Consider the following 27,121-nt stretch of genomic DNA (forward strand, 5'->3'; position numbering starts at 1 on the left):
ATGAATGACAAAGGAAGAGAAAATTTAAATACTAGAAACAGTTCATCAGGCACCACCCCAGTGAGCAGGCGTAAGGGTACATGGGATGAGGGAAGCCCATCCCTTCCTCTTTTGCCACCTGCCTGCTATATGGTGCTTTCCCAGACAGAGGATATAGCTGCTGCTTCCTTACTTAGTATAGTAGGGAAGGTGACAGAGCCATCAAGCCTAATGACCACAGGTTTCCAAGTCAGGAGACAGTCTTATACAAAGACAGTATTGCTCCCCTTATTTCCAATACTAGAAGTCTTCTTTTCCTCCCACCGCCCGACCTCTGTTTTCCAAGGATTTCTGTCATTAGAAACCCATGAGTAGTGGTATCACACCTTCAGTCTCTTCTTGAAACCCTCTGTCTCATCAGATTGAGACGTCTCTCATACAAAGGGTGTATAAAGGGCAAAGCACAAGCCCTTATTCTGTCTCTCTGCTACAGCCAGACTGAATTGGCCCAGTGAGAGTGTACCATTCTCCTTTCTTTTTTCCTGTAGGCTATGTGTGCAGGGATTCAAAGCAAGGGCTTCATGCACACAAAGCAAGTGCTCTACCATATACACTTATACACTATATACACTTATATGCACAGAAGGTATTGCTCTGTGATACATCAAGATTGACCCAGGAAGAGTACAAAAACAACAGAAAAATTGTGAGGTGTAATTTACTGAAACAGACGTCTTGTTTCCTAAACTTCCTGTCCTCTCACACTAGCCCTTAAAAGAATGACTGAAGCTGGGCAGTGGTGGCACATGCCTTTAATCCCAGCACTTGGGAGGCAGAGGAAGGTGGATTTCTGAGTTCGAGGCCGGCCTGGTCTACAGAGTGAGTTCCAGGACAGCCAGGGCTACACAGAGAAACCCTGTCTCGAAAAAAATAAAAAAAAGACAAAATAAATAAATAAATGACTGAAAGCAGAGCAGTGGTGGTGCACATCTTTAATCCCAGACAGAGGCAGACAGATCTCTGAGTTTAAGGCTAGCCTGATCTACAGAGCAAGTTCTAGGACAGCCAGATCTTCACAGAGAAACCCTGCCTTGAAAAACAAACAAACAAAGCACACAAAAACCCAAAACAACAAAAAGAATGCTTGAATAAAATGATTTTTCACTAAATATGTCTTAAATAATAGATACTGATATCTTCTCTATGACTATCACTGTGATTATACACCAGGTCCATTTTAAGTATATCATGAAGTAATTCATGTCTTATTTGACTGCTTGGTACCTAGTTGGTGGAACTATTTTGGAAAAGATTAGGAGGTCGTCTTGTTGGAGGAGATGTGTCACTAGGGCTGGATGCTGAGGTTTCAAAACCTAACACCAGGCCCAGTCTCCCCGCTCCCTCCCTTCTCCCTCTCTTTCCTCCCTGTCTCTTTGAACCTCTGACTCAAACTTAGGTTTAAGTCTCACCTACTGCTCTAGCTCCATGCTTGCCTGCCATAGTGGTCAGGAACTCACTCTCTGAAACTGTAGCTAACTGCCCAATTAAATACATTCTTTTATAAGTTGCCTTGGTCATGATTTCTCTTACAACAGTACAACAGTAACTAAGAAAACTATGCTATGCAGATGTACAGTTTTAAAAAGTCAAATAATGGTTATTTTTCTTTCTCCTACATGTGGCTTTTGAAAATGATGGTTTATCCCTCAATAATCACTACTTATTTAAGGAAAATAAAAACAACTATTTGCAGCCAATGTTTAGCTGTAGTCTGGTCAAGAAATAAATCTGTACTGGCATGGCTTAATTTACTACAGAGGTCAAGTAATAAGCATTCCATGCTCCTCACAGAAAATCACATGATACCTGCAAAGTTCCTTTGCTAGGGAACTCATCTTCCCTTTTTTTTTTTTTTTTTTTTTTTTTTTTTTTTTTTGGTTTTTGAGACAGGGTTTCTCTGTGTAGCCCTGGCTGTCCTGGAACTCACTCTGTAGACCAGGCTGGCCTCTAACTCAGAAATCCGCCTGCCTCTCCCTCCCGAGTGCAGGGATTAAAGGTGTGCACCACCACTGCCTGGCTCCCCATCTATTTTATATGCTGTTTTATTTTAATTATGAGGCTTTAAATAGGCTAATATATCCAGTTCACTAGCCAACTAAGGGTAGATAAAGAACTCGAATCTAGTTTGGATCAACTACAAAGTTAGAAAAGCTGTGTTTTGAAACTTCATCTCCTCTATAGAAAATGTAGAACACCTGGGAGCCTCTTAATAAAGACTACTAAATACCTTTGCTATGTTATGTCTAGGTACTAAGCCTTCTGCAGACTTTTTACCTTTTTTTTTTTTTTTGTTCTACTATGCGTTGTTTGATTTTTTTTTATAGAGTTAAGCAAGAATGTGGGTTTTTTTTCCCTATAGAAGAAAAGAAAACTGAGTTTTAAGACAAATAACACCAGTGTAAATAAGCACCCCAAAACCCAACTCTGCTTGAGTTTTGAGAACTCTTCCCGACACAGATATCTGCAAATAATGTTCCCACATTCAAGAGGGAAAAGATCAAGACCAGGAATCTAAGGAGGCACAGGCAAAGCATTTCCTAGAAGCCACACAGTAGGCACCCAACAGGTCATCTATCTCCTGATGCTCTTTGGACCCATGGACTGTCAGTATGAATGTCCCTCAAGCAACTTATTCACAGCAGTATTACCTAGGGTAGAGCAAAACTGGAAAGTCTAATCTTAAGTTCTATCAATAAATTATAAAACCCAGAGAGAAACATGGGTATTTACTACCATGGAAAATAGAAATAGAATAAAAACCTATGACTACACCAATGTTTCTTGTGCTTTTAGTTACTTATGTGTATATGCATGTTCATGTGTGCAAATACATGTGTGTACACAAACATGAGGATTCACTATTGTGGAGATCCAACAAGAGGACAACCTCGGGTCTCCTTCCTTAGGTACTATCCACATGCTTTTGGTGAGGTTTTGGTTTTTTACTTGTTTTTGAGATGGGTCTCTGGTGGCCTTAAGCTCACCAGGCAGGCCAGGCCCATGGACCAGTGCGTGTCAGGGATCTGCCTCTCTTCCCAGTGCCAGGACTGTGAGCACAGGCTAGCACACCCAGCTCTTTTACTAGCTTCTGGAGACTGAGATCAGGCCACCATGGTACAAGACAAGTACTAAGACTGCGCTCTCGCTCCAGCCGGCTTTTTATTCTGTTTATGTATTAATTATTACCTTCCTATTCTGACAATTTTCTTTCCCTTTAAAATTAAAAGTACCTTAAGCATTTTCTTTTCTCCTCCTCCTTCTTTGTTGTTCTTTGTGGTTTTTTGAGACAAGTCTCATTACAGAGCTCTGAGGTGCCTAGAACTTGTTATGTATAAACCCAGGCTGGCCTTGAGCTTGTATCATCCTCCTGCCTCTGCTTCCCAAGTGCTGAGATTATGATGTGCACCACCATGCCCAGTGTCAAAATATTTTCTTAAAGGTGCAAGTGATGTCACTGACCACAGGGACATAGTGATGTCACTGACCTCAGGGAAGTAGTCTGTTTATAGAAAACCATGCAGTAGAATATGAAAAATTGGGAAGTTGAAACCATATTCAACTATAAAGTACATACTCAAGGTCTCCCAACTCGTGGGGCCATAAATCATGTATGGTGAAGCAGTCTATTATCTCATATTTGCTCGTAAAGAAAAGGCTGCAGAGATAGTGGGGCTGTAATGTGAATGGAAAAGGCATTTCCATTACTCTGTGATAAGTTCCTACCCTCTGTCACTATGCCAGCGCTGTACACAAGGAGGCACAAGTAGCTCCTGTTTTACAAGCATACATAAGACTCTAAAAAATTATGTAGTGACCATAATCTGAATGCCTCTCCTAGTTGTTTACCTAGCACTCAGGAAGATGGGACAAGAGGGTTGTCCTGAGTTCCAAGATCAGTCTGTTCCAGGATAGCCTGAACTCCATAGTAAGACCCAGACTCAAAGAAAAGAAATAAGCAGAGCAGAGAAGACAGACCAGAAAAGGGACCGGAAGCCAGGAGGGTACACAGAAGAGGAATTAATGTGGGGATAATCAGGGAGGCTCTCAGGGCAGCGACAAATGACAAGTGTAGCCTGAAATGAGTCTAAAAAAATCAAACCATCTGTGAATATTATTATTTTTACATCATTCACACCTCTAAGTGTAACATGCTTCAAATTATCATGGACCTAATCTTTAACTGGGGAAAGATGTGGTAAGTGACTAAATTTAACAGCAATGTTTCTCTTCTTTGCATAAGGCCTTTCCCAAGTCGTTCTACGTTCTCGCGGCCTCCTAGGACTACTTCTCTTCACTGGGGACTAAGAAAAGCAGGAGCAGCCAATTATGAAAAGGATTTCTGGTGAGGACACCTTGGCCATGTCCTTGATAATGGCCTAGGCTGCCAGAGAGGAGAAGATCCTCACAGTTCCACAAGAGGAAGAGTTCACACAAGATGGGCATCCCTGTGGCAAACTGTTCAGTTTTTAATTCAAGTCCTAACTCAAAATGGAGTGGATATTTCCACATCAGGAACTTGCATTACAGCATTTAAGATATTGTAGGATCTCTAAAATGTTAAATAATCTATAAAAAGAACTATTTGTAATTTATGAGTTTGCATGGACTCTAAAATTAGGAAGTTTTACTAATGTTGATCCTGGTACATTCTGCATCATACTGATCTCAAATCATGCATATACTTTAAGACATCTTCCTTGTACTTTAGCCCCCACTTGGCAAAGGGCCACTGGTTGCGCATAAGCTGTGATCTGATGCTCCTATACTAGGAAGGGATAGACTATAACACAATGGAAGCGTATGATGAGAAACTTTCTGAAGGAGTTTTAGAGACAGATTTACTAAACATCACACTTTCTTGAGGTACACCTGTACTTAAATAAATTCTGCAGATTCCGTGAAAGATTCCAAATGTACAAAGCCCAGAAAATTTGGCTTCTGGTTTCATGCTTATAACCATGACCTCAGCTACCCAACAGAGACTTCTGGCAGATAAACAAATTAAGGTAACCAACCATGATTACCATAGGTAGCTGAACCCAGGTTAAAAAAAAAAAAAACAACTTTAAATACATTCCACAATGCTTTACAGAAGCAAAACAAACAAACAAACAAACAAATCAAATCAAATCAAAACAAAAAAAATCACAATTATTAAAAAGCTGATTTTTGCTTAAAACACCAAGCAAGAATGGACATATGAATATTCCTAACCTGCAAAATGATTCCTCCACATTATATCAGCGAAACTCATTGGTGGGCCACTGGGAGGGTAGTGTTTACCTTTCAGAGGCTCATGGTCAGTCCTTATCATATCCATTAAGGAGTTCTCCAAGGAGTGCAAGTTAAAAGTGTCATAGGGCCTACTCCGGTCCTAAAAACAAAAACACAGAACAAGACGATACATAAAATTACTTCATAAAATTAACATATTTGTCCTGCTTCCTGCTGCAGATTGGCAAGTTGAATGGAAGTTACAGGCAATTCTAAAAGCACATTCACCTTTTATTAGGAATAATGTCTTAGCACCAAAATATTCAGAAGCAGCGTCTCTGGTTTCAGGGCCTCCTTTTCCTAGTGTGTTGTATAAATGCCCCGTTCCTTCTGACTGACTTCCTCTCAAACGGAATGGGTCAGGTGTGCTGCTACCTTTGCCTTCTACCATCCACTCCCTGTCTCCAGTGAACACAGACTTCCCACATTCCTAGAGAACCACAACAGAAGACTTAGTGTAAAACCATAACCACCTTTCTGAATAAAAACCTTCCTTCAGCCTCATCTTTGAATGAAGGGGCTGAGGCAACAGGACCAGCAGCTTGCAACTATGTAGCAAGTTCCAGTAGTGTCTGAGCTATGGTCACAGGCGTGTTGTCTCAAAATAACCAAAGCAAAGTCATGACAATGATTTCAATGTAATTATAATAAATCACTTTAATATTTATGAACAGTAAATTCCATACATGGGTAGTTTTATTTTTAAAAAAATGTAAAGAGAGAAAGATAAGCTTAAGACAGCTGACAGTGGAAAACTGACCCCCACAAGTTGCCCTCTGACCTCCCCATGTGTTCTGTGGCATGCACTTGTACACACACACCCGTAAATAAATAAATGAAAAATATTTTAAAGCAAGAAATAAAAATTCATGGTGAAGAGGAGACTAAATGACAACTGTCTGTTCAGGCTGTGTGACAGTGTGGTGAGACTTGGTTGTTATTCCAGCAGTTAGAAGGCAACGGCAGGAGGCTAGCCTGGGTTATACAGAAGACCCTGACCCTCCCTCCATTTGCCCTAAAAGAAAAGGTTGTCTCACAACATTCAAGATTCTTTCTGGCTAAGACAGTCTGTTTTGGTTGGTTGTTTGGTTTTATTTTTTTTAAATATTTAATGTCATCTTTCAAGGTGAGTTAAAAACATACCTATTGTATGTTTTTACATACAATTTAAAAAGTGAATTTAACAATGATTAGAACTCGAAACCAGTACCCTAAGGAGTATAAAATTATGTCTCATGAGGTTGGCCCGATCCACCGAGGACAGTAAACAGTAACTTCTATGGAAGCATCATATTACATGCAATTGCTGACAGCACAGTGGGAGTGAGTTCCTACAGGAGAGGACATAAAAGATTAAGTGACTACCTAGCAGGAAAACTGGTGAACGTATTCAGGGGAGTGTTTGATGTATCTAAATTGAAATGATCCTCAAATCAGTCAAACTGTCAAAATCACATGAGGTTCTGGTTAAAATACAAGTTCCTGGGCTGGGGAGATAGTTCAGTTGGCAAAGCGCTTCCCTGGCAGACATGAGGACTTGAGATCTCCCAGACCCTCATAAAACTACAGGCTGTGATGGCATGTGCTGTGAAGACAGAGGCAGGAGGATCCCAGGGGCTCGCTGGCCAGCCAGGCTGTCCTGCTCAGAGTGCAGGCTGAAATGAGACACCCTACCTGAAGAGAACAGTGGCTGGCTCCTGAGGACCAGCATCCAAAGTTAAACTCTAGATCCTACACTACTGCACTCTCTCCCTCTGTCTCTGTCTCTGTCTCTGTCTCTCTTCCTTTCTCTCTCTCTTCTGTTCCCTCTCTCTCCGGGACTCCAGATCAAACATGCTTAGTAATATTTTATAAGAAAAGCCAGCAAGATGGTCAGTGGGGAAAGGTGCTTGCCACTGAGCCCAACACTTTGGAAATGGTGGAGATGGTAGAGCATGTGTCCCAAAAGCTGGGGACGTTAGTCTGGATCCATCACTCAAAATAGAAAATTCATCACAACGTACTTATTGTTATGAAATAAAATTCGGCAAGGGGGTATCCTTGGCAGCTTGAGCCAAGGTGTGGCAGATGATGACTTAGGCAATTGCTAGGTCCCTGGGGGCCGGTCAGCAGAGTCTCCTGCATGCTAACACCTATAATCACAGCACTCAGTAGGCTGACACAGGTATGTGGAACTCACAAGGCAGTTAGTCTAGCGGAATCAGGTTCAGGTGAGAATCTGTCTTAAAAAATATGGTAGAGACTGACAGACAAGAATACCTGACATCAACCTCTAGCCTCTACAAAAAAACCAAGCACATGTGCACACGTACACAAGAATGCACAACAGCTACCTGTATGGTGCACATGACAACAATGGAAAGAACACAAAATGTCTGTGATGCCACATCCCAGTACTGGACACAGATTAAACATCTGGAAGCCTAGAGGAGCCAATGCTTCTCTTTTCCCTGTCCTTCCTTCCCGTGTGCCTTCCCCAGGGGAGGAGCCCTTCTCGAAAAAAGGTATGTTTTCCCCAGAATCCCATTCTATACAGCATTCACTCCATTCTATTGAATGAGCTTACTATTGAAAAGTTTACTGGGAAAAGGGCAGCAACCCTCGTCATGTGCACCACTGGACAGGGAGTCTTGAGGCCACGTCAATCTGCTCTAGCTGGCAAGGATCACTATCACCCACTTCACCCTACACATCTGCTTCTGCCACGCTGAGCTTAGCCTATCTAGAGCAGACCATTATCTTCTCAGTGCCATTATCTTCACATCCTGTTTCACAAACAGCAGGCCTTGAGCTGCTCCACCCACTGTTGTTTGTCCTATCTTGTCCTGCTGGTCAGTCCACTTAGTCTATATGTAGCTAACAATGCTTAACCAAGGAAGCCGATCAGGAAAAACAGAAAAGGAAAAAAAAAAAAAAACCTAAAAACTTTGCAAAATTGTTTAACAGAAATTATATATATACAGAAAAATAATCTACAATTCATAGATCTCAGAAATTACAAATGGTAACAAAGACTTCTGAGTCCAGGCCAAATTAAGTTATGAGTGTGAGACCCATTCAAAAGGATGGGGAAGCAACGGCAAGATGGTTCCGTGGGTAACAAGTTCTGTGTGGCAACCCTGAAGTCTTTGGCTCAATCCTGGACCTCTAGGGAGACTTTTAAAACTGTCTTCTGGTCTCTACATGTGCACTGTGGCACGAGAGCACCCATACACAGCAACACACAACACCACAATCCAGAAACCAATCAGGTATGCAAAGAGCAACCTACTCATAAAGTTTCTCCCCTGAGTTGTGTTTCCCCAGAGGAGAAAAGGAAACCATTTTCTGTTTGGCTTCAACAAGCAGCTCCCCAGAAGACTGAGAATACCTGTAAGTAACACAACTCATTGTAGGAGTTCTCTGAGAATGACCAAAGCCAGGGAGATGCTTGCACACAACAGTCTTCTCCCCCGTGCATAAGCCCCGCTCTCACTCCCCTGCCTGACTCCATGCATTTATCAAGTGTTTAAAATGGCCTCCCTACTCAAGGAGGCAAAGGTGAGGTGTTTCTGCAGTGCAGCACTCCAGGGAACTGGGCAGCAGGGATGGAGGGTGTGAGTGCAGCCTGGGCTGAGCAGAGACTCCCACCTGAAGAAGCAGCCTCGTCTCCTTGTAAATTAAGCAAGTAAGTCAGTAGTGAAAAGTTACAGTGGTTGTACCAGGGTCCAAATTCAATCAAATCCATGTGACCTCTTCTTCTCTCCCCCCATACAAGCAACCTGACTCACTTGTCTTTGGCCAATTACCCTCATCCAAATGACAACTAATTAGCCCCAAGAAGAGGCTTGGTAACTCTCCAGCCCATCCATGGCTCTGACTCTTAGTCCTACCTCATTTATGCCCTGTCTTTCTGGCTTTTCTATACTTAGGTATATCCTTTCCCAGATACATAAAGTAGAAGACCATAAAAGCCAACAGTAACGGAGAGCCAAATGATGGAAAATAACCATGGCAGGTCAGCAAGATGCATCAGTGGATAATAAAAGTTTAGGCTTAGCCTATTGGCCTGAGTTTGATCCCCAGGACACACACACATGGTGAAAGGAGGGAAATAACTTCTTCAAGTTCTTTTGACTTCCATAGGCAGGCAGGCAGGCTCCCTCTCGTGCTAGCTCTCTTCTCCTCTCCTCTCCTCTCCTCTCCTCTCCTCTCCTCTCCTCTCCCATAAACACGCACACACACACACACACACACACACAACACACACACACACACACACACACACAAACTTCCTAAAAATAAAGTTATAAAATAACCATTGTACCTTGTAATATGCTAGGCACTGAACTGGATGTCTTCAGTTCTCCACCACCCCACAAAGTTAGGCTGCAAACCTACCAGTCAGATATATAATTGGCAAAGTTTTTTTTTTTCCCCATTTAGTAAGCTGCCTCCATGCTTGAATGATGATATCCTTTGCTGTATAAAAGTCCTTTTAGTTTCATGAGGTCTCATTTATTGTTGATCTTAATGCCTGTATAACCAAGGTCATATTCAGAAAGTCTTTTTCTATGCTAATGAGCTCAAGCCTATTCCCTACTTTCTTTTTTGTTTTTGTTTTAAGATTTATAGATTTATTTTATTTATGTGAGTACTCTATAGCTGTCTTCAGACACACCAGAAGAAGGCATCAGATCTTATTACAGATGTGAACCACCATGTGGTTGCTGGGAATTGAACTCAGGACCTCTGGAAGAGTAGTCAGTGCTCTTAACCACTGAGCTATCTCTGCAGCCCTATTCCCTACTTTCTTCTGTTAGGTCAGGAGAGAACTAATTCCCACAAGTCACTCTCTGACCTCAGTGAGCACCCCCACAACAACACTAAGGAAATAAAAATATTTTAAGAAATTTAAGTTTCAGTAGAATATGCACAGGCTGTACACCGATGCACCATTTTAGGAACATAAATTTGGTTACCTGCACAAGGGGCCCTTTCAGGAAACCAGCCCACCTGACACCAAGCACTGTGTCTCCATCACTCTGCTCTCCATTGCTTCCCTCTCACATGAAGATGCACAGGTCATGTCATTTACTTTCTTTAGCTAACACTATACTTCGGCGACAGTTCCCTTTTAATAAGTTGGTTATATTTAGCCTCGCTTTCCCCTCTTCCATCTTTCCTACAAAGTAATTGAGTCACTATTTCAGTGTACGATCTATGAAATCATTTCTGATTTGGGGGTTTCATTCCTTCTCCCTGATTTTCTCAGCATTCCCACTTGGTCCTTTAACTCCATCACTTCTCTGCTTGCTCTACTTTGGTACAACTGTCCCTCAACCCATGGTTCCTATTAATATCATTACAAATGCTGAAACAAGGATTTATGGACCTTTCCAGACCTGAGTAAAAACCAAAGAGGTAATAAAGACATATGAGTCCAGCATAGAGTAACTCTGACCACAGATGCAACCAAGAAAACTACAAGGAACAGATCCGACACCTAGAGCTGGCTACTAAATAGAACCAGCAAACAACTACATAGATAGTAACATAAAATTTCTATGGATTGCAAAGTGTAGGGATTTATACTTCTAAACCAACTATTGCTATAGTCTGTTATAACCTCTCAGAAAAACAGGGTTCAGAAATGAGAAGCAGTTTACTGAAATGACGAGCGGCCCAGCACACATTACCCTCACAGGAAAGCTTCATATAAATAAAGGGAACCCTATCTAACCTTGTAGGGAGAGAAGAAAAAAGCTCACCCAATACAGAGTTTCTTTTCTCCTTAAGTATGGAGTCCCTCAGTCGATAACCTCTTTTAACCATCTCCACTGAGACTGCTATAGCTGTAGCTAGAAAAGGTGAGGTGAGCCCACACCCTCTACTGCTCACTGGGAAACAACTGCTCTTTCTACCTAACCTAATGCCTTTACAAAATGGACATTTTTCTTCCTTTTCTGGTGGGAGCTGGGTGGGGAGAGGAGAGAGTCTAGCTGTGAATTTGGATTTCCTTTTTCATTTGTTTTGTTTTGTTTTGTTTTCTAAAACAAGGTTTTTCCTGTAGCTCTGGCTGGAATACTCTCTATAGACCAGGATAGCCCTCAAACTCACAGATCCACCTGCCTCAAATCTGGCTTGAATATCCTTTAAAACTGTTTTGGGTTTTTGGTTTTTTTTAAGTCTTTGGTGCAACATCTTTTCAACAATCCTCAACAATCCTCAATATAGACTTGAATAAGATTAAGGCCTACACAGAAATTATTAGTTCCATCTTTTTTCTTCTCGAAGATGACTAATTCCAATTACCTTAACCTTTTACCACATTGTGTTTTTCTGGCTGTGCCAACAGCAAACCAAGATAACTGAAGTTCTTAAGTGGTTTTGTAAAACTCAAGAAGGCTGAGGGTGTAACACAGAGTGCTTGCACTCAGCCCCAGGCTTGACTCCTAGCACGCACTGCTGAAAAGGGAATGTTCGCACACGCCCATAATCCCAGCACTTGGGAAGCAGAGGGAAAGTCAGGAGTTAAGGTCACCCTCAGCTATTTATGGAGTTCCCAGCCAGCCTAGGCATAAGATCTTGTCTCAAAAGCAACAAACAAATAAACAATGAAAACACAAGATAGCGGTCTTTCCTGGTTTAAGCCTGCTCGGTTTCATGAACAGGACTCAACTTGAGGCATATTTCTGCCTAGTCTCTTCCTGCTCGGCCCAGTTCTAAAGTTTTCTTCATGAAGCTCTTAACATTGGGCTTTAGCAAAGCAGGTAAGAGGAGAGACTCCATACATCTGCTATGGGGAAATCTCTTATTCATCTGAAATGGCTTTACATATTGAGGCCAGATTCTGCAAGGAAAGTTCTTGAGAAATCAAATGTACAAAAAAAAAGCACAAACAACTGTTATTGCTGACTGTGGTAAATAGCTCACACTTAAGCAGTCATGCATACTTTTGTCATGTAATTACAAGATCAAGTGGGTGTGGCTCAATGATACAGTATTGTTCTGCATGTGTGAGGTCCTTGGTTCAATGTCCAATACTACAAGACAGAAAGGGAAAGGGAAGAAAGGGAAGAAGAACGGGGGGAAAAAAAAGGATAGAGCCAGACATATAAAGCCAGGTACATGCTTGTAATCTCAGCCCTTGGGAGGCTGAGACAGGAGGGTCAGCCTAGGCTACACAGCGTGTCCTTGCCAACCAAGGCTATAGAGAGACCCTGCAAAAAGTTAAGGGGGAAAGAGGAACTATATTGGCAGTATACTAAATAAAAGGCAGAAGTCAGCCCTAAGGGGATACAGAAAGGGCCAGCAGTGACTACAATATAGAACAGACTTATGGGGCTACCAACATCAAATCTATTTCCTTTCCTGGTTTATTTCATGTTATGTATGTGACTTTTGCAAAGTGACTAGCTGGGACTGGCGAGATGGCTCAGCGGGTAAGAGCACTGACTGCTCTTCCAGAAGTCCTGAGTTCGGATCACATGGTGGCTCACAACCACCTGTAATGAGATCTGACACCCTCTTCTGGTGTGTCCGAAGACAGCTACAGTGTGCTTATTATGTATAACGATAAATAAATCTTTGGGCTGGAGCGAGCAGGGACTGAGCAAGCAGGGTTGATCGGAGCAAGCAGAGGTCCTAAAAACTCAATTCCCAACAACCACATGAAGACTCACAACCATCTGTACAGCTACAGTGTACTCATATACATAAAATAAATAAATAAATCTGAAAAAAACCAAACAAACAGAAAGTGATTAGCTATTACATTCCAAAGCATTGTTTGTTAGTCAGCAGACTATTATCCTGAGCATTCATTAACAGTGTAAGGGGAAGCTTGGTCCTCACTGTCAAATCCTATCTTATGATGACATTATGCAGCTCTCCATAGTCTTCCTTTTTACTGATTATAAATGTCAACCTTTCTACATGGAGCAAATTCAGGTACAGTTAAACATTCCCTCCCCACCCCAATCCACCTCAATATTCTGACTACACTGTATCTTTTTCTTCTTTCCTTTTCTTTTCTTTTTTTTTTCTTTTCTTTTCTTTCTTTTTTTTTTTTTTTGATACACAGTTTCCTTAGTTTGGCCCTTGTGGTCTCCTCCTACTGCTGGTCTCCAGCAATCCTTCTACCTTGACCCTGAGTAGTAGCTGCACCCAGTTCCTCTTCCTCTCCTCCTCTCTCTCTTCAGACAGGATCTCACTACGCAGCCCTGGCTGGCCTCACCACTCCGTCCTACACTCACAGAGCTCCTCCTCATGCTGTCCCCACACAGCACCGCTTCTGCTTTCCTTACATACTTGCCACCCTCAATAAACCTTAAGTCCCATGGAAGGGAAGATGTATTGTACTTCCTTCTCTGAATCCGAGCAGGGCACAGCACACAGTGAATATTTAATAATTACTTGATGTGTCTATTCACTCTGGTTATTTTATTTTGCAAGATTTTTCACTTAAAAAAAAAACATACTTACTAGAAGAGTTAAAAAGCTGGGGGAGGGGGGACTCCAAAAAAGTCTTGACATAACACTGGTTAATGTGCAGAAGAGCCAGGCTCTCATAAACTGCTGGTGGATGCAAAGTGGCATGGACTTTTTGGACTAGCAGTTTGGCAATCTCTTCCAAAAATAAGCATACACTAAGCAGTCCAACCCACAGTCTACTCTTAGTTATTCTAGATAAATAACAACATATGTGCACACAACAACTTGTACATGGATGCTTACAACAAAGTTATAAAGTTTTTCTAAAAACCAGAAACCACCTGAATGTCTATCAGGGGGTGCACAAAATGAGGTACACGCAGGACTGCATATTACCACTAAAAGCAAATGAAGCCCTTGATATCTGCCAGAGGAGCCAATCTCAAAGAACCTGGTTACACTGTTTCATTTTTATGAACTGAATAGGAAATTACCCATATAGATACAAAGAAGACCGATTGCTGGCTAGGAGGAGGTAATCTGGGGAAACCGCAAATGACAACAGCAATGGATACAGTAGAGCAGCTTCTGGAGAAGATAAAATATTCTAGAACTAAATAATGATCCAGATAGTTTTATAATCACACTACAACCTAATATTAAAGGGCTGAATTTCATGGTGTATAAATTATACTTTGATCAAATTACACTAAAACAATGTTACACAAGCTAGCCAGGTGTAATGGTATACACCTGTGATCTAAGCACTCACAGGCTAAAGCAGAAAGGTTGTAGGTTGTAGGTTAGTCTAGGCTAATAGTGAAATCTTATCATTACAAAGTTTAAAAAGTGCCCAGTGGCACATATCTATAATCCTAGAACCTGGGAGGTAGGCAGTAGGATTAGGTGAGCCTAAATTACACAGCCTGAGCTACATAAGATCTGTCCCTTAAACCAAACCCAACAACAACTTAAAACAACTCTAAGTCTTTCTGGGGCTTTAATAGAAGCTATGACACCAAGACACCACCTGTAATCACATATGTTAGGAATGGGACATCAGATCAAACTCTTTTGACCAATGACTTTGGAAGGACAAAGTCAAAGCCTTAATTAGTTGCTCCATTCAAGAGCCACTAAAGTATTTGAGAAATAAAACCTAAAACAGATGGTAGTGAAATTCCAGAGTCGACATCCAATGCCAGATAAATAAATGATTATCACCATCTTACTTGTGTCACATCTCTAAGGTTGCATTATGTCTTTAATGTTCCCTCAGGAACCTGCATACATGACCGTACAGCTACAAGTAGCATCTTCTCGTGCCTTCTATTGCTTCTGTTTTTTTTTTTTTAATCTAAAAATTTATGTTGTTTTGTGATATAGTGTGTTCTTCAGTGACTCCTCTCAACCCATTTAAGACCAGGGCGTGTTTTGATCCAACATCTCCGTAGAAGCACCATGAGGATATAAATGATACCTCAAATCTACCATCTTCTGTTCACTTCAATTATTATCTGACCTGATGGCGAGACGAGGAAAATGTACAGCAGAATTCGCAGATTCGCCAGAATCTGACAGGGGCCGCGACGTGAACGCTTCTGCTGTGGCCCCCTGTTATCCTCTTGATCTTAGATTTAGGACCTGTGCTGCTGCTTGGAGGCAAACAAAACCTAACTGGCGGTTTTCTAGGGTTCTCCCAGAACCTTACAGATAGTAGTCTACCCAATGTACAGATTGACATCTCTGAAATATAGCTCTTCACTGTCACTTCCTGGCCACCACTGAAAAGTCATCAGTGTGGATGAATGTATATTTAATGTGCAGAACCTGCTAATTACCGGATAAACAAACTCACTCTACACGGACAGAGTAGGTCCAAGGAATTAACTGAGCATTACTTATTACTCAGCTTATTATGAAGAAAACAGGCAAACAAACAAAAATTTTACATCTCAAGTTTACCGGACAGTTCTAATTACGAATAAAATGAGGGCAGGTGAGATGGCTCACCAGAAAAGATGTATGCCTCCCCAGAGCCTGGCCACCTGATTTCCATCACTGCGTATGGATCCCTGAAGTTCTCCTGCCAGCCACACATGTGCCAGACTCACAGACTAAACCATAACTACCATGTAATGGACAGTGCCTTCCTGTGCTGCACGGCTCACTTGCATTATCTCAACATTTTACAACCATCCTAGGAGGTTGATGCTGCAATTCCCCTTTTGTTTACAAATGAAGAAGCTGATATTAAATCCAATCCTTAATATGAATCAGGCAGTCTTGAAGATGGTTTAGCTACACATAAACTGCTATTTCAGAACAAACTGCAATGTCCCATTCTGTTTAAATGTTAGCACATATAAGAGACATATTAAAATGTCTAAACATCAAGCAACCACATTAATTAAAATAGTTAGGTTTTGGAAGGCTCCATAACTTACTTCCAATTAAAACTGCATTACTCTAGTAACAGTAAAGTACTTTTTAAAGATCATAAAGTAAACTTATGAAAGATTTGGTCAGAAAATCTAAAATGTCCACATCACGGAATGTATTCATTTGCTTGGAGACAAGTCTCTTGTAGGCTATTCTGATCTCTACTGTGTTCGCACCAGAAAGTGACCTTGAACTTCTGCTCCGCCAGGCTGCATCCCCCAAGAACCTGGATTGCCAGCATTTGCTACCACACCCTGCTTATAAAATATTTCTTTAGAAGAAGAAATGTCTCTGTTTACTTTGGGATCGTATTGCTGACAAATTTTGCCAAGGGTTCTGAACACTTTGTCCGAGCCGCCTTTGCTTCCCATGTGTTTGTTGGAAGTCTTAATGAGCCAAGGATGAACGATGAAAACAAATGAGGCACAGTCTCTAACTATGAGAAGCCCTGGCCAGCCATAGTTAACAGATAACAATTACATAATGAGATAAATGCAGTGACAGCTGTGTGCTTGGGAATTATGGGAGCAACCGCAGGAGAGGCCAGAGGCAAGGAGACTGCTCAGCTTCCTCAAGGTAAGAGAAGGGCAGGGACTAGTTAAAGGACGTGTAGTCTGAAGGGTGAAAATGGGTAAGGGTTGTTTATAAACAACACTTGATTTTATGTAATATATACTTGCCAAATCCTCGAAAACCATTAAGGATGTACTTTGGTGAGTCCTCCAGGGTAGTAAAGGGTAACTTTTGGCGTGAATACGAGCAATTCCAGAATTACTCTTTCCAGAATAACTCTCTTTAGTAGAATAATTCTGGAATTGCGCACATTCACGCCAAAAGAGAGTTTAATTTTAGTGCAGCCTTAAATTTTTGTTTGTTTTTGTTTTTTGTTTTTCGAGACAGGGTTTCTCTGTATAGCCCTGGCTGTCCTGGAACTCACTTTGTAGACCAGGCTGGCCTCGAACTCAGAAATCCGCCTGCCTCTACCTCCCGAGTGCTGGGATTAAAGGCGTGCGCCACCACGCCCGGCAGCCTTAAATTTTTTACCCAGCACTCAGCTAGGAATTCGAAAGGAATATATATCCATACAGTTATATGCACACCAGGCTACAAAAAAGATAAATTTCCTCCTATTACCTCTTGTTTATAGAGGTATTTGTGATGTATTTTTAAATGCCTTGGACATTATTTATCTCACTTGTTAAGAGTACCCCAGAACCTTTCTCTTATTACTAAACCAGAAGCACTTGCATGCCACGGTTCAGGCAATAAGGTGTTCTGAGGATGGAGAGGACCAGCTCCAAAGTTGTTCTGGGAATTCCCTACTTGTGCCGTGGGACACACACACCACCTCCATCACCTCCATCGAACACACATGCAATAAAATTTAACAAACAGAAGTGAAAAACCTCCTTGGGATTTGAGGCTGGGAATGCAGCTCTGCTACTGCAATGCTTTCCTGACACTCATAAATGCTTGGGATCAACATGTGTGACCTGTTCTGTTGGCAGTCTTCAAATCTCAACACTCAAGAGGCGGAGGCAGGAGGGTCAGGTCATGCTCTCTGACCTAGAGCAGTGGCTTTCAACCTGTGTGTCGAGACCCCTGTGTGTGTGTGGGGGGGGGGGGGGGGTGGAATCAAGCAGATCAAATATCCTGCATATCAGATATTTACATTTAATTTATAACAGTATCGAAATTAGTTATGAAGTAGCATTGAAATAATTTTATGGTTGGGTTCAGCACAACAGGAGGAGCTGTATTAAAAGGCCGCATCACTAGGAAGATGGAGAACAGAGCTAGATGATCTGAAAAGAGCGTGGGCTGTAGGAGACCAAACACAAAACTGGAGATCTCAAGTACCAAGAGAAACCTCCGGAGCCAGGAATGACCGACTTCTCGCTGAGCTTGTTGGACAAGGGGACCCCGTGGAAACTCCTAAACATCGAAGGCTATTTCCAAGGCTATTGGGTCAAGCTGGTACCTGACTAAAGGCCTCACCCTACTGACTAACATGCATGATGCTGGAAGGTGCTCGGCACGATGCCAGGAAAAAGGTAACCGTCAGCGTCTACAAACCCTGTGGCCTACAAGGTTTACTTGATCTCTCCACATGACCCCATCTCCAAGAGGCTTACAGTTTATTTTAAGGAGGCAACAATATTAGTGGAAGAATTCCACTAATTTAAAAAAAAAAAGGCGGGGGCGGGGGGAGGACTTTCATGACCTGGTGCTGGAAGGAGAGCAAGGGCTGATATTGGGTTTAAAGGGAGTAAATAAATTTAATAAAAATAAAAAATTTTAAAAAGAAGGCATTATTACTGGAAAGAAAGTTTATGGAAAAGAGAATTAAAAAGGAAACATAGAGGGTCAATGATTTAAGGCCGCCCTAGACTATACAAGACTGTTTAAAAAGCATAAGAATAAGAATAAAAAACTCGAATGCCTAAGACTCTCTTTAGTTGTAATAAATGTGAGTATATAAAATACCTCTGTTAACAAAGAACAAAACAAACAACAACAACAACAAAAAACCAGCACACAAAACTAATAAAAGACATGTCTGCTACAGGCTGTTCTGCCACTTACAAGACCTGGTCAAGTCATGTCCGAATGTGGATGCTGACCACTTGCAATACTTTTCGGATAAAGCAAACAGATGTGTTGCAGGTATAAAATGCACGCTGGAGTTCAAAGACTTAGTATAAAGTATGTAAAATATCTTGTTGGTTTATATGATCAACATATGTTAAAATAAGTTTATTGTTCATAATAATTTTTAAAAGTAAAGTAAAATATATTATTAAAAACAACACATGGGCTACAGAATAATATCTGGCCTCAAAACAAAGTTATGTTCACCTTTTTCATCTGCTTTTTTTTTTTTTTTTTTTTTTTGAGTCAGGGTTTCATGCTGTAACTCTGGTACCTAGAACTTGTCATATGGCCCATAGCTGACCTTGAGTTTATGGAAATCCTCCTGCCTCAGGTATGTATTGCTACACCCAAATTCTTTTTTGCTTTCTTTCTTTTTTTTTTTTTAAAGATTTATTTATTATTATATGTAAGTACACTGTAGCTGTCTTCAGACACACCAGAAGAGGGAGTCAGATCTTGTTACAGATGGTTGTGAGCCACCATGTGGTTGCTGGGATTTGAACTCTGGACCTTCGGAAGAGCAGTCGGGTGCTCTTACCCACTGAGCCATCTCACCAGCCCCTTTTTTGCTTTCTTACTGGTGCCCAGGCTAGACTCCAACCTATTGATTGGTTGCTCCAATTCAGGTGCTCTAACCCATGTTTGAAGACACACATCCAGATCTCAGCACTCAAGAGGTTGAGGCTGGAGGATTGTCTAGAGTGTAAGACTATATTACACAGCAGGACGCTTGTCTCAAAATAAAGAACATCCTTGGCTATCTAGGCTCAGTCAATCCTCCTGCCTCCGCCTCCTAGTAACCTGGCTACAGGCACGCCCCGCTGTACCACCTCTTTAATTTTAAACAGTCTACTAGAATTTTTAAAAATGGTCTCTGTGGCTAATGGTCTATTTCTTTGGGCAGTTACTTTAGACAAATACATTTAATAGTAACTGCTTGGATTCTGGTATTCCTAAGTTAAGGCCACTAATTATTCTAGCAACCAGTTCAATTTATAAACTTAACCAACCCTTGTCCCAAATTTGGCTCATCGATACCTCTCCCACTAAAACTGTTCTTTGCCACAAAACTTTTCTTAAATACACTAACATTCCCACCTCCCAGGTAAAGGTCACTCTCCAAGTTTAAGAATCCTTCCTGGTCTTTACAGGAGCTTTGACAGAAGCCAATGAATTGTATTTAAGAAGCATTAAAAGCATTAGGAGGTGAAGCTGGGTGGACATAGTGCACGCCTTTTATCCTAGCACTCAGGAAGCAGAGACAGGCAGATCTCTCAGCTTCCCTGAAAAACTTTGTCTCAAAAAAAATAAAAAACAACAAAAGAAGCATTAAATGTTTAATGAAGAAAAACAATGAAATTCAGCTTATTATGTAATTTATACATAGTTATTATGTCCAATGATTTATAGTATCTGAATAGAAACCCATACCTATAATAATAATCTATTTTATTTCAAATGAGCAAATCATATGGGCACTAAATCAAATGTCCTGGTATGACAGAGTACAAGACCATAAGAGAGATACAAAGAATCAACGTCATTGAAACGTGAATCTCACAAACAGGCTAGAAACATGGTACAAATTTTTAGACTCTACTAAATAATTATTTTTATGATTTGATACCTGATCATGAATAGTTCAAAGCAGAGGTGACTAGAATTTCATATCAAACACAAACATGGATGTCTCCACTCCATTTTCCTACAGCCACAGAACTCAATTTAAAGTTAAGTGGCTGGAGTAAAATCTCCTAGCCTAACGCCGATAAAAATGTGGCAAGTTAGCAAGACCCCAGCATCCCCAGAGCAGAATCACACCTTGCCATGTGACTGTAACCAACAGCCACATATAAAATCCAGAATTACAGAAATAAAGGCCACCTTTACTTTTCATCTTTAAAGCTGTTAAGTTTGAATATGAAATGCTCTCTCCATGCTCCTGCCTTAGAGCTGTGGTCCACAGGCGCTGACCTAAGGCTTGGAGAGTCTAGGAACTTGAAGAGATAAGGCCTTCGTGGAAGAAGATCCTTGGGAGCAGGCCCTTTTCTTGCCTTGACCCCCTCCTATCTTCCTCTTTCTACTTCCTGGACACACCAAGGGAAATACGTGACTTTACTCTCCATGCACTCTTGCCACCATGATTCCTGCCTCCCCACAGGCCCACAGCAATGCAGCAAATCAATCATGGAGGAAATCATGAACTGAAATCCCTCTTTCCTCCTTTTGTTTTCACATATTTGTCACAACAAAAAGACTAACTTGTTAAAAAGCTGATTTTATCACCCAGATCAAACACACACACACAACCTATACCAATGACTCATTTTCAACCACTGAACACATTACTCTCAAGCAATACAAATGCTTTTATCCATCTCACCTGCTACGCTCTGGATATACCCTAAAATGCCCATACTGAAAGTGAATCCTCACTGTGGTAATACTAAGAGGTGGGACAACTTCAGAAATGATCAGTGGACTAGAAACAGGGCAAGGACCTGCCTGGGTAGGACTTTTTGTCTTCTGTCTCTTTTGCCATGAGGACATAACATCACACTCTTGTGAGGACACAACAGCAAGAAACCCACTTGGAAACAGAGTAGCCGTTACCAGACACCAAACTAAGCACATTTATCAAGCATGAGGAGGTAAGTGCATGCCCACGGCACACCACCCAGTCTGTGATACTTCATTACTGCAACCAATGGGCCTATGCCGCTAAAACTTACTGTATCCATTTCATTTCCACATAGGTTTCCGTTTACAGTAATTATTTCTGAGAAGTCATCAGACTAGATCATTGTTAATAAATACAAGACAAATTATGCTGAACATACTGAATTTCTTCCTTTGATGGTTTAGAACAAACATCAAGTGTCTTAGGGGCATTATGAATAATATTATGATGATGCCACAGGAGACTAAAAGCTGGGTTTGGAACTTGCTTGTAACACTCTGTAAAAGAAATTTCTTAATATAAATGCTTGATGTAAGCTCATTTGCCTATAGCTTGCTTGAAGAAAAAAAAGAAAGAAAAGGAATATAAAATGAGCAACTGCTTAGCTTCCTAGCCCTGTAGAATGGCTGACTTTCTGAAGAGTTAATTATTGTAACAAAAGCTGAAGCATCCTCTTACTTCCTTGGTCCTCTTTGCTGAGTCTGCTCCACTGGCTTCTCCGTCCTTTGATCTGTACATATTCAATACAGTCTCTATTATTCATGTCCCTGTAACAGGATGTAGGACTGCAGCCCCTGGTCTGCTTCACCCCACTGCACCCCACAACAGAAGGAATGTCCTCACTGTGGGGGATGTACTCACTGAAGACATCTTCTCCCTCCTCACTCCAGGCCTTCAATTTTTTTCCATGTTTCACATTTAACAGAATCTCACCCTAAATTAGAATATCAAATATCTCATTATATTTTAAAAAGAAAGTCTTACATTATACCTGCATGACTCACCTGTCTTAAAAATAGCTACTCTGAAAAAGTATTTTATGTTCTGCATCGCTCCAGAGCTGATGGGTGAAACTGAGTGCTCTTTCTACACTGGCAAACAGGTAGAACAGAGCAGAAAGCTCTAAAGCAGTAATTCCCTTATCTTCTGGTCACTATCTTTGGAATGTTAAAGAGCAAGGGTCAAAATATGGCGAAACCAGTGCCCACATCAATCCAAACCTTTGAAAGAATTTATCTTTTAAAAAACTTTTTAAAATTCATCTAAATCTCGAAAAACCGAAAAAAAAACAAAAAATAAAAATAAATCATCTAAGGTTTAACTTTTTAATCTAAAGTAGTACCAGAAGACCAACTAATTCCATTTAAAATCAAAGCAAAGTTTAATTTAACAAGCACTGTAAAAAAACTTTTTCATCAACATTGCTGAATAGTTCAAAATATTCAGGTTGTATTTTTCAGTATTAATACTGCACTGTTTTAACTTGATTCAAAACTATTGATAAACTCATGACCTAGATTTAAATAAAACTGATTCTCGAATGGAGTTCGGTGGCACATAACAAATTGTAGCTCCTGGGAGGTAGAAAAAAGCAGGAGGGTCAGGAGTCAATCTTAGTTACACAGCGAGTTTGAGGCCAACCTTGACTATGAAAGACTCTAGGAATAAAAGAATGAATGAATAAATACATTTCTTTCCGTTCCCTGACAAGTTCCATCTTGAACAGGCAGTGTAGTGCCTGATCAAGCATTACCTTGAACTACTGTATCAAAATTCACCTAGTTGGACACAGTAGTGCACACCTGCAACTCCAGTACTTGGGAATCAGAGGTAGAAGTATCAGAAATGCAAAGTCATGCATGGTTACACAGAGAGTCTGAGGCAGCCTGGACTATGTGAGACCCTGTTATTCATAAATGAGCATGTAGATAGAAACAAAACTATGCCATACGTTAGTGCAGCAGAACTAAAGTCCGAAAGTCAAATCTCAAGTTTGTTAAGGTTTTACGTACGATGTTCAGATTAGCCAATAATACTGGGACACTGACCTCCTAGTGAGTTCATTCAACTCAAGTGTGCCAAGTTTCACTTCTCTTATTCTCTATGATCTTCCCATGACTGATTGGTGAGCAATTACAGTTCTTTACAGTGCCAGGCTATAATCTACAAACAAGATGACTAATCAACTAACAAACTCTAAATTATCAGGGTATTAAAAAATCAGGCCAAAAACAGTTCTTGACTTAGAGCTACTTACTTCTTCTCTTAGATGTAGAGTTTAAATCAGTTTTTTTGTTTGGTTGGTTGGTTTTGGTTTTTTTGAGACAGGGTTTTTCTGTGTAGCCCTGGCTGTCCTGGAACTCACTTTGTAAACCAGGCTGGCCTCAAACTCAGAAATCCACCTGCCACTGCCTCCTGAGTGCTGGGATCAAAGGCGTGCGCCATCACCGCTTGGCTTAAATCAGTTCTTGACTTAGAGCTACTTACTTCTCTTAGATGTAGAGTTTTAATCAGTGGCCATGAAGCAGTCTGCACTAGTAAGGTCTCCCTTGTATTAGGAACTACACAAGAGCAGGAGCAAATTAGATGACAAATCACCTTCTCAGGGATTGCAAACTGACAGCCTTCCCTTCTGGAACTCCTCTACTGTAAAATCCAGCTGGTCTATAAAGCACAGCCATTCTCATCTGCCATCTGCCATCTGCCGCTATTAAGCACTTTCACCTCTGAATTATCTCCCCAACTATTTAAACCCTGGAGCCATTTTAGGTACACCCCCCTTTTTTATTCCCTATGCATAAGTGTACCTCCTAGTCATTTCTTGAGGCCATTCCTTCCTTTCAACCAACTGATTTTTCACCTGTGTTTAGTTCCTGACAACCTAGACCCCAGAGTTATCTTTCTGGATAAAAAAGGTAAAAATCACTTCAGTCATCAACTCCAAAGCCTCACCTTTAGAATCCATCCATGAGATGGCTCAGTAGAAAAAGGAGCTTCTCGGATGACCTGGATTCAATCCCCAGAGCCCCACAAAGGTGCAAGGAAGGAACCGACTGACTCCACAGGCTGACCCCTGACTTCCACACATGCGCCATAATGCACATGAACACACACAAATAATAAACAAGTTTTACAAAGTCTTCCTTCAGTCTGAGTCTGCTGTGCAGCTCACAGGTAAAGAATGCATGTGTAAGGCTCTGACAGCCCCAGCACCACCAAGGTTGAAAGCACAGATGCTACAACACCTTGTAAGTCTATTTTCCTGCTTGCCACGTCACTCATTTGTCTCATTCCTGTCCCAGATCTTCTGCTCTACTCAGCACACCATACTCTTTCTTGTTGATGCACCTGCTCCTCCTGCTGCTCAACAAAGAATCATGGTGCCAGCTCCAATCCATTCTCTTGTCGACTATGGAACTCTACCCATTCCATTCTACACCAAGTGCTGAGAAGGCCAAAACCATTTATGACACTGTATTTAGTCATTAAAAACTAAAGTTTGTGAAAAGCAAGACCCAGGACTCCAAAAACTAAAATGCACTTGAAAAATAATCTAAATTTACTAAATATAAAGACATTTTGGCAACTCTAATTGATTCTTGTATGAAATAGTATGTAATGATCAAAATCTTCATAAATTTAATGATATAAAATTGTAAAAAGGATATGAATAATGTTCACAAATTACCTCTACTATGTCAAACTCATTATACATACACATAAAAGAGACAATTGAAACCAGGCATAGTTGTTTTTATCTTTAGTTCCACTACTCAGAAAGCAGAGTATATAGTGAGACCCTGTCTCCAAAACACAAAAAATAAAAAAGGAAGGAAGGAAGGATGGAAGGATGGACAGATAGGTGGATGGGTAGATGGGTGGTAGATGGACCACAAACCTCACTGGTCCTCTCACTTCAGTCCTCTGGTACCTAGTTTATAGCCCATTGATGGACAGATAAGTGGATGGGTAGATAGATGGATGGACAAACAGGTGGGCAGGCACATAGACAGATGGACAGATTTGTGGGTGGGTGAATACATGGGTAAATGGATGAATGGAGGGACAGATGGATAACTGGACCAGCAAGATGACTCTGTATGTAAAGGTGACTATTTTCAAAAATTATTTTAAAAATTGAAAATACTTTAAACTATGAAGATTTTCTGAAAGTTTTCCAAGCACTACACATAAATTTAATCATTGTTTTCCTTTGGTTCACGTGTTTGCTCTCTGTGGGCATATCATATTCTATTTTAGGCCTCATTATTTTCTATTTTAATACATGTCTAGGAGTGGAATGAGACCAGAACATGGCTCAGCTTCATCCCTAGTTGCCAAGCCCTGGTAAGCCAGGAAGTGTTTACAGAAGTCAAATTACTTTTCATTGGTAACTACATGTAAACTCAGCAATAAATTCATTATCAATTATCTACAACTGTGAAAAACTAATATATTTAGAAAATACTTATGTATTTAAAGTCTCCCAGGTTACTGCCACAGGCTATGGAGACATTGCAGTAAAAAGGCCCGCTGCTCTAATATGGCAGAGAGCCCTCACGTACAATAAAGTGAGATAAAATTGTTCACTTCAGAGTGTCAAGTGCTATAAAGAATACGGGCTGGGGAGGAATTGGAGAAGGTCTGACTAAAGCAACAAGGGACAAGACCAGGAGCAAAGAGCTGAGGAACAACAAGAGTTACAAGGACTGAGCTTCCATCCCTACTCACAAACTACGTCTTAGTGAGGATCACTATCCCTAATTCACAAGGCCGTGTAAGGATTAAATGAGATGATTCCCGAGAGAAGAGTGAGGCCAGTGTTGGCCTCCTGGTCAACTGAATCTGTGCTAGCTGTTTCTGTCTGGAGAGGAAAACCAAAATGATATAATAACCAAATGACAGAATACGTAAATGATGATTTTGAGCAAACATGCCAAAAAGAAGTCAGTGTAAGTTTTCAGTTAACAAAAATGCCATGACAGCTCACTCCCCTTAACCTTTTGTCTGACTCTATTAGGGAACCACAAATGATGCTGTGGACCACAAACCTCACTCGTCCTCTCACTTCAGTCCTCTGGTACCTAGTTTATAGCCCATTGCTAAAGGAAGAAAAACACTGCCAGACTGTAAAAGAGGCACTTCTGGGCACATACAGTTTACACACACTTACACACACACACACACTTACACACACACACACAGACACACACACACAGAGACAGACACACACACACAGACACACACACACTTTTGCTTTACTTGATTTATTTGCATAAACATGAAACTTCATGAAGTTTAAAGATTCTTTCCAGATCTTTTTTATTTTTTGTATAATATGGAAAGTTTGTTGTTGCTCTCCTGGATGGTGAGCAGGGGCTCAGACTGTCAGGGCACTAAGATGCTTCTTTTAAAACACTCTCCTCCCTCATCAGTCTTCAGGCCCTATTACTCAAATAAGATTTAAAGTCTCCCATTCCTTCACACAAGAACACAGAATGTACACAGAGGCACTTATCATGAAGCAGAGAAGTCCTCATAAAGACAGTGAACCTACTAATGTCTTGAACAAACTTTCTATTCCAAGAACTATGAAAAATAAAATTCTATTGTTTTTAAATTTAAAAATATTCTAAGTCTATTACCTGTTATAATTTTGTCTCCTAGTCTCACACACTGAAGAGCTATCTAGCTGAAAGGTCCTACTATCATCTGCTTTTAGTCAAACTTTTAAACCAGCATTTTCTCCTGTCTTATTTAGGACCAGAAACCTCACTGGTCCTCTCACTTCAGTCCTCTGGGATCTAGTTTATATCCATTGTTAAAGGGAGAAAA

General features: G+C 40.9%; 1 protein-coding gene across 20 annotated transcripts in view; it reads right to left on the reverse strand.

Annotated features, from left to right (window-relative positions):
• Cpeb3 (cytoplasmic polyadenylation element binding protein 3) overlaps nucleotides 1-27,121 on the reverse strand; it is a 188,280-nt gene that overhangs the window by 114,468 nt on the left and 46,691 nt on the right. For 12 of the 20 annotated variants that reach the window (XR_003952770.1, NM_001290827.1, NM_198300.3 and 9 more), the window contains exon 3: nucleotides 5,254-5,413. Coding sequence is in view for 19 of the 20 variants with exons in the window: in NM_001290827.1 (NP_001277756.1) it covers nucleotides 5,254-5,413 (160 nt within the window). In the remaining variant the exon portion in view is untranslated. The remainder of the gene's footprint in view (nucleotides 1-5,253; nucleotides 5,414-27,121) is intronic. The other 8 variants (NM_001290828.1, XM_011247209.2, NM_001290829.1 and 5 more) reach the window with 1 other exon arrangement.

Source organism: Mus musculus, chromosome 19, assembly GCF_000001635.26.
Source record: "Mus musculus strain C57BL/6J chromosome 19, GRCm38.p6 C57BL/6J".
Lineage (NCBI taxonomy): Eukaryota > Metazoa > Chordata > Mammalia > Rodentia > Muridae > Mus > Mus musculus.